The 9,446-nt window shown below is 34.0% G+C and overlaps 1 protein-coding gene across 1 annotated transcript; it reads left to right on the top strand.

Moving 5' to 3' along the window:
* Positions 1 to 6,520: 6,520 nt before the first annotated feature.
* Positions 6,521 to 7,183, top strand: LOC123686385. Its single transcript, XM_045626510.1, has one exon. It carries the CDS (start codon positions 6,521 to 6,523, stop codon positions 7,181 to 7,183), a length of 663 nt encoding a protein of 220 aa, XP_045482466.1.
* The last annotated feature ends 2,263 nt before the right edge of the window (positions 7,184 to 9,446 follow it).

The following is a 9,446-nucleotide window of genomic DNA, read 5'->3' as shown; positions in this document are numbered from 1 at the left end:
TTTTAAGGAAAACAAACCTGCGAACAGGGGCATTTTCTTTCATTTCCAAGCAGCTTTTCAGCCTAGACCATTTTGCCCATAAAGTATTAAGGCTGAATCTAGCTGATAGTTGATTCAAGTAGACCAACAAACATCTTCAGTGACCCCAATCACACTATTTTTGTTTTGCCACTTTTTGAAGTCGTCGTATTCTCGCTCGTACCTTGAAGCTGATTTTGCAGGTAATAAACTTGAAGCTACACTACTGGCTGCCTCAATAATTTCTTTTGGTACATTCATTCTCTCTTTTGCCAAAACAAATGTAAAGAAAAATAAACAGACATGTTCATGGCAACGCTTCCATAGCTTACATAGACTTGTCTATGATAGCTTACGACATTTGAGACAAATTATTGAGATTTTTTTGGAATTTATCTAACCTTTTTACAAATGAGAAACAAATAAAATATAAAACAATACACGCAAGGTAACGGGTTTTACTGGCTCAAGGAGGTAACTGACTCGCCTGCGGCTCGTCAATTATATCCTCCATTCGCCAGTAAAAACCCTCTTACATTGCTAGTAATGTTATATACTATTTCTACAGAATGAGCAATATATAGTTTAGAAATTGTGTAATCTATGAAGAATACGCTACTTTCCATAACAGTTGTAGGAAATAGTATATTGTGAAACAAGTGGGGCAGGTCCAACTTTTTTCGCGAGTGTGGAAGTTTGTGGCACGAGCCTGAAAGGCGAGTGCCGCAAACACACGAGCGAGAAAAGGACTTTCTCCACATGTTGCATACTATACTTTTCCTATAACTGCACAAATTTCAATAATTCAAGTAATGGACTTGATTCAAATCAAAATGGCCTTCGTTGACTGTATGTGCTAATTTATTGCGTTTCCATAGAAACGACTCAAAAGCCCAATTTCATTGCTCTACCAAGCAAGGTGTGGGCAAAGTGCCATGAGAAATAATATTTCCTACAGTATGAGCAATATTTAGTTTTGAAATTGTGTAGGCTATGAAGAATACGCTACTTTTCATAGCAGTTGTAGGAAAATAATCTAATATTATGAATTTGGAGAGATAATACGTAATTTCTGCTACTTTATTGACATAAATTTTGTTTCCTATACGTGTTTCGTTATATGTATATTTAATTGATATTTTATTATAGAACAATAAAAATAAAAAATTATATCAAATTGGCATCGTTCTTAGTTGAGGAGAAATGTAACTTTACTAGTGAATAACTCATTCGACAAATTTATTCTCCACTTACACATAACTTTTTTCTTATTTTTCCTTTCCATAGGTTCGAAAAATTATTATTTTTATCGAGGTGAAAGTTAATAAAAATAAAAGTTATTGAATTATTGCCTGACATATATATCATCTATACATCGCAAATAAGATCTATCGATTCAATGGAGCATATACCTACCATTATCTATATAAAATAGCAATTTTTGAAATTGATGATATCTGGAATCATCTGGAAACATGTTTTAAGTTAATTCAGATAGAACAAATTTCTTTCTGAATGGTCACTGAGAAATACCTTTAAGAATATCAACTTTTATCACAGGAAACGAGTTTGATTATTTCCTTTCCTATGATAAGTGATCGGTGAAAATACGTACTGAATTAATATTTAATACTTTTCTTGTTGATAGCAAACCACACTTGACATGAAATATTACTACTTCAGAGAAATATATCTTCTTACTCTCATTATTATTTATGAGCTCTGTTATTTATTGTATATGTTGATTGATGTTTGAAATTGTTTTATGAATAAAGAATTTCGATGGAAAAATTAGGTAGCTATACCCAAGGGCATTGAAATGTAGGGGGTTCTAGGGGTAATTACCCTCCAAGATTCCCAAAATATAAAATTTCAGAATCCTCGCAGAGACGAAAAACGATTTTTTTCCATAAAATTAACCAATAATTATTTTACTTTTCTTTGAAATCGACACGGCAGTACAAAATCGGACCCTTTTACGGTTTATGAGTTTATTATCGCTTTCAAGGTGAGTAGTTTATTCCAAAAGTCCGAGGTTTATTATTTTCCTTTATCTATCCGCTTTGTCGGCGTCGCCCCTTATTTGCCATCTGTGATTTTTGCATTCGTCTTCGGTATACACTTATCCGTTGTTTTCGGTTTTTTGTATTATTCTCGTTCCAAAATTTCAATACTGTATTTGTATATATTGACTAGTACATATTCTAGAAAAACCCAGTAAGTACTTATAAGGTTAGAACAATCGAATTGATAATAAAAAACATTATTTCGAGTAATTTGGTTCAAACTTCGTCATCAAACCTTATTTTCTCACATTACAGTTATGGGGAAACGTCGTTGTAAAAAATGAATCTACGTCCATGAATGACTATACTTTCACATAAAAATATTCATTTTATGTTCCCTTTGGCATATTTTGCCATTCTGATGAAATTATGTTTTATTGATATCAACAGTTTGTGTCATTATACCAATTACCAATGCCAATGTGTGAGTAGGGCATATTTGAATTTGTTCTATACCTGATAACCGCAGAAAACCTACGTAGCAAGTAGCTACTTATTAACTATTTTATGATTTTATTAATTCTGAAATCATGACAAAAAAGAATGCACCCCATTTTATGTTGCTTTTGGGAATTATTCCCAATTGTCATGGGCGCCCGCAGAAATTTTTCTCAGGGGGGGCAAATGAAAATGATTGAAAAACGATGAGGCGTCAATGATTGTCGTAGGCGATATTAGTATTCCGTTTTTTTCTATTTCTGTATTTATATTCATAAGTGGGGAGAGAACTGTGCAAAATAAAAATTATGAAGTTTTCCACTTCAACATTTTTTTTTAACATCAACAACATAGGGTGATGTGAAATAATACGGTAACTCTTTTCAAAACGAGTCACATTCAATGGAACAATTTATAAAAAAATGAATATAAAAATATGGAGAACGGAATGAAATAATTATTATAATTGCTAATAAATAAAGAAAAATCATCGAGCAATAACGAAATAAAAAATATATACACTGAATGACGCAAACAATAAAGTTTAAAACATGATACTAAAATATGATTCAAAATAACACAGAATTGCTCCAGAATGTTAAAACAACAAAATAAAAACAACTCATAAAAACAATATTAATTCTGAAGACAAAATACTTAATCACTCTACAACAGAGTAGGCATATTTTATTCTGAACTAAAATTTAATTCTGCGCTGAAACTACGCTCTATAGTACAAGTAGTACATGGAAAAGGAGAAGAATAAGGCATTATTTGATAGCAGGAGAAAATTTACATTTTCCGATAAGATCTTCAATTTTTATGTTTTCATCCATTTGTGGTTTAGATAAATACTCATTCCAAATGTTCAATTCACTTTCTAAATTTTCAATGTTATACATATTGCCGACCTTAGATCCGAAAGATTCAATATCTAGTAATTTTTAATTCTTTGGCAAAAAATTGAACAATGGAAAAAGCATTACATGTTTTTTCGAGAATCTCGTTTCAGGGGCTGAAATCAAATGATCTAAATATGGGATGAATATAGATTTTTTGAAGTAATCTTCAGCTGAATCTGCTTCATAATTGTTCTGTACATTTGTCTACCGCAATTCGTGGTTTTCCAATCTCTATATTGAGACTCTGAGCAATAGATGATGCTTTGGAAAAAATTTCTGTGAAGCTTACATCATCTGAGCGATGTTTTCCACATATTTCTATAATTAAATTTATATGACGGTGAAAATCCTCAAAATTAATAGAAATACCTTGTAGTGTATTTGCTATTGGTTCCATTATATTTGAATATTTACTTGCTACCGTCAAACAAATCACAAAAGTGAAAGAGTTTATTGCAGCCCATAACTGAGCAGCTCTTTTTGTTGATGAAGAATTCATTGAAATTTCTCCAGATTTTATAGCAAAAAGAGTTTTGAATATAGTAGCGAAAACTCGCAAAGATTTATATTTAGCTGACCAACGAGTTTCACAAAACAAAGGAATATTTGGAATCAGATTTCTTCTTAAGGTACTCTCTCGAAAAAAGACTATAATGTCAGTAACGGTGCCAATGCTATTACGAATCTCAGTTATTTTACTGATGTCATTTATTACTAAATTCAACCTATAGGAGGCACAACAGAAATAAATTGCTTTCTTGTACTTGTCTCTTATGATATTTTGAACCCTGAGAATTTCACCAGCCATTGTTGAGCATCCATCATAACCTTGTACTTCAAGTTTGTCCAAATTTAAACCAGCTGCGTTGAATGAATGGATCTCTAAATCTTTGTCTCCAGCGTCTACTCCGAATTTCAAAAGATCACTGAGATTTCCAGAGTTCTTGTTGCTCTCTCGTATAGACGTATCTTGAGTTCCGCAAAATCAATTGTTTTTATAATCTGTAATTTTTTTTTCTATTTTCTCCAATACTTTTACCTTCATCTATTAAAGATAATAGGAGAGTACATATAAGATTGATTTAAAAAAAAATTGACACGCATGGATTGCGTTCGGTTCCACGATTTTTCTTCACCCAAGAAGTGCTCAACGTGCCTAAAAAAGTTTTCAATTCAAATAATACCTCTGCCGATTATGGATATGTGTATAGTATATTATAGAGATATGTATAGTTATTCCATTGAAAACCGGAAAATTATTGTGACACCATTACTTTCCTTTTTTTCCTAGCCCTTTGGATTGAGAAAGTAATATTGAGGGTGTTGTGCTGAAAAATGAGGTATTCAAAATCTCAGAGGGGGCCATGGCCCCCCCTGCCCCCCCCCCTGCGGGCGCCCATGCCAATTGTCATGTTGATGAAATTATGTTTTATCGGTTTCAAATGTTATTATACCATTGTGCGTAGAACGGCATATTAGAATTTTTTCTATACCTGACAACCACAAATAAATAGAATAGTAATAGGCATTATTGAAATTGTTAAGTAGAATGAACATAAAGAGAAAAAAATATATAATTGATAATATTCAATTACATGGCGGCTATTCACCCCCTGTTCTAACAATAAAACCCTAAATAGGCATAGGTACCTAGATACTTAAATATTTCTGATTTAATTAATCATGAAATCATGACAAGAAGTTTATGCATATTATCCAATATTTGAAGAAGTCTTGACGGCAATTGATGAATTTATTTGTAATTCGATGTTTTATCAATATAAAGTATTTTCCAATAAGAGGTTTCATTTTGGAAGGCTGGTCAGATGTCACTTTTGAAGCTGTCATCTTTTGGAATTTGACAATTAAATACTACGCCAATATTAAAACGCATTGAAATTGTTGAAATTCACTACAAATATGGTGAAAATGTTGCAGCCAACCAGTTCGAAAAACTAAAGGGTCCTCTTGAAGCCCTTCTCGGCCTGCAACAGTGAAACTGGTGGTAAAAATATTTGAGCTGTTGATACAAGTTAGTGATGTGAAGAATCGGAACCATGTACGTTGCTCAAGATCAACTGAGACTATTGCTGCTTTAGCCCATAGTATTGTCGATTCTTCGTTGATCATAAGAATCAATGATTTTTTATGGCCTGAATTGGAAGATATTGATGTGGACGACGTTTATGTCCAACAAGCAGGCGCTATACGTACTACAGAGGCAACGAAACAATCTCAATTTTGCAAGAAAAGTTTCCTGGCCTTGTTATTTCTTGAAGAGGTGATCACAATTGGCCTTCGCGAGTTCTTGTGGATTAATACTTTTTTATTTGGGGCCTCGTGGAAGATAAGATATTTGCCAATGCTACACAATCGATACAAGACCTCAAAGATTGCATTCGTAAAGATTATGGAGAACATACAGCATTAAATGTGCGAATTGGTCATAGAATATTTCATAAAAAGCATTTGGTTGTTATAGTTTTCCATCCTTGATGGTACGTAGGTATACCTTCCTCTTTACGCGAAGGTATACGAAGGTACGCGAAGGTGTACGAGGAGGTGTTATACAGGGACATATATTTTAGTGTTCATTCATATTTGTCCACACAACAGCACGGATTCATTCGAGGAAGATCTACCGTAACTAACCTGGCAACAATTTCACAATACATCACGGAGAGCTTGGACGAGGGTGGTCAAGTTGATGTTATCTACACTGACCTATCTAGAGCGTTTGATACTGTTGACCATAATATTCTGCTGAGGAAATTAACATCACTGGGTTTCAGTCCAGCATATGTGAGACTTCTACGATCGTATCTCAGGAGAAGAATGAATTATGTTTTTTACAATGGCTTCAAATCGTTTGAGTATGCTCTTTCATGTGGCGTTCCCCAGGGATCAAATTTGGGGCCATTGTTGTTTGTTATATACATCAATGATCTTCTCACCTCACTTAGATGTCCAGCATTGGCTTTCGCAGACGACTTCAAGCTCTACTTGAGAATCCGTGATGTGGCTGATTTGCTGTTTCTCCAGTCGTGCTTGGAATATGTTCATGGTTGGTGCTTATGCAACAGGCTTGTGTTAAATATGGACAAATGTTTCAAGGTCACATACACTAGAAAGTCAACTCCTCTATCGTATGGCTATCATATTGCTGAGAGGTTTCTCAGCAATAAAGATGAAATATGTGACCTCGGAGTTTTATTTGATTCCTCATTCAGCTTTATTCCGCATGTAGATCAGCTTTGTGCATCAGCTAGTCGAGCTTTAGGCTTTGTTTTTAGATGCAGCAGTGAGTTCAGGGATTGGTCGATATTGAGGAATCTATATTTCGCGCTGGTTGTCAGTAAGTTGGAGTATGCTCACTTGGTGTGGTTCCCTATTTATGACTGTCATCTGTCGCGATTGGAGCGTGTTCATAGGAGATTTTTTAAATACGTGTTGTTCAAGAGAACAGGGCGGTATCCTGAGCGTGGTGCAGACCTTTCTGATGTTATGGAGGAGTTGAGGATATCCTCGTTACTTGATAGACATGAAGAACAATGTGCCAGGTTTGCCCGTGGATTGTTAGCCAACAGGATAGACTCACCATATCTTCTGTCCAAGATGTCTTTCAATGTGCCGAGACTAGCAGCGAGGTCGACACCAGTTTTCTATTTACCTACGGCTCGGACTAATATTTCTGAACGATCTCCAGTTAACCGTATTTGTAAAAGTGCTAATAAACTAAGAGTTAATGTTTTTGGTTGAGTTTCGGGAAGTGAATTTTCAAGTGGGAAATGCATCATGTTGATGTGTTGAATTATTTTTGTGTATTCTGCACTGTATATTGTATATTATTTTTACCCTGTAATTGGGATATTCCTGTTGGGTAATAAAGAAATGTTATTATTATTATTATTATTATTATTTACAATGAAATATACATCAATTGATTTCTGTCAAAATATATTCTTTTTTTAATATCCAAATAAAACATCTTATTAGAAAACCCTTCACATGTTTCATAATACATACAGGGTGTTCTGATTTGTTTCCGACAAACTGAAATGGGTGATAGATCACATCATTTTAAGCAAAAAAGTTCCTATGAACATGGGTCCGGAAATGCTTCGTTTCCGAGATACAGGGTGTTAAAGTTGAAAACATAATTCGCGTTTTCTTTAATATGTTTTGACTGCTTCGAAATCCTTTCATGAAATTATTCCTATTCAAATATTAAATTTAAATTCATTTTGAAAATTTCTAAGGCGAAATACCTGCGGATTTTCTATTGCCCACTAATAAGTAGAAGTGGTATGCTATGTAATTGTTGTTTTTAAGTGTTCTGAATATTCTGTTTCCTGAAATATTGCGTTGTTGGGATGCTTTACGAATACTGAGTTTTTATTTTCTTCGAAGGTCTGTAAAATCCTATTTCTCTGTAGATGATTTCTTCTTTGTATGCTTCGTTCGAGCCTTTGGTAACCTATACCATTTTCCTGTATTTGTTGATAAGCTATTAACTTAGTTAACTATAATTATAATTAATGACATCTGAACCTAACACACTTTAAATCTGTCATTGTGTATAGCCATTTTAAATCTATTGCCGCAACAATTGTTGAATGTAAAACAATCAATCATTCGAAGATGTCATTTGTGCATTCAACAGAACGGTGGACATTTCGAACACCTTCTTTAAAAATTATTATGTTATTTTGTTTTGTTCTAAATTGTTACTTCTAAAAAATATTTAATTTAAAATTATTACAAATTTGTTTCTACATGTTTTAGAGATTACAAAAATATGGATTTGGCTTTAAATGCGTTTTCTCTGAAACGGTTGCCCCTAGCAACTTAAATGAGTTATACCTTTTTTAACTAGAAAAGTCAGGGGAATTGATTTTTTAGTCCAGAATGACGTACAGGCTAGCACAGAAAAGTTGCAACGGTTTAAAGAGGACGAAATGATTGCCAGTGGCGCCCTCTAGAAAATACAACCAAATCGACCACAAATTTGAATTTTTCACCTCAAAAAACCCTATGTACCAACTTTCATGCAATTATTTGGAATCAGTCGAAAGATATTTAAGAAAACGCGAATTATTTTTTCAAGTTTAACACCCTGTATCTCGGAAACGAAGCATTTCCGGACCCATGTTCATAGGAACTTTTTTGCTTAAAATGATGTGATCTATCACCCGTTTCAGTTTGTCGGAAACAAATCAGAACACCCTGTACATCTAATCGTTGATGAAGTTCCTTGGAATGCAATATTGTTACTACTGAAATATTGATATTCCTTATAATTTTAAGATCATGTATTTTTTGTGTATGTGTGTATGCTTCTCCTTGTGCATGCTCAATACGTACCCTTTATATGAAAGAGCTGAATTCCTTATAGGACCAAACCGAATACCTCAACCAAATTTCATGGCAATTGGACGAGAATTGTGGTAGTTACAAGGATGTGTATACACACAGATCGACAGACATACACGAACAATTTTCAGAATGGCTTGATGCATATTGAGAGTAGAAATTATGAAATTTGAGTCGAAAATGTTTGCATCCCAAAAGTGATTACAAGGTTTCTACTATTTTGGGTAGACTCGGAAGCAAAATGATCAGACTGTAAGTAAACGAAACAAAATAGAAACAGATTGAGAACCGGAGTCAACCAATTCCGAGAGTAGTAAGATTAACAGACACAGCTGTTAGCCTGGTAGATACTTCTCGGACTGGACTGATGAAATCTGCTCCGCTTCATACCGAATCTGTTGGTCTGGAGTCATGGAGCATAGTTATAATCCGAGATAAATTTCTTATCTCCTTAGTCCACGTATATGCGGAATTCATGGTATGATAAGGTGTACCTCATATCATGATTCAAGTAAAACCAACAACTACAAACGAAGTATTTTCCCACATGCAATCCGAAGAAATGCATTCTCTCTTACTCCAAGTACTAACCTTTATTCTAGACTCATTTTGCGTCTTATAAAAATTCCATGGTCTGTAATCAAAAAAT

The sequence above is a fragment of the Harmonia axyridis genome, chromosome 1, assembly GCF_914767665.1.
Source record: "Harmonia axyridis chromosome 1, icHarAxyr1.1, whole genome shotgun sequence".
Classification (NCBI taxonomy): domain Eukaryota; kingdom Metazoa; phylum Arthropoda; class Insecta; order Coleoptera; family Coccinellidae; genus Harmonia; species Harmonia axyridis.
This window is presented reverse-complemented; position numbering and strand designations above follow the sequence as displayed.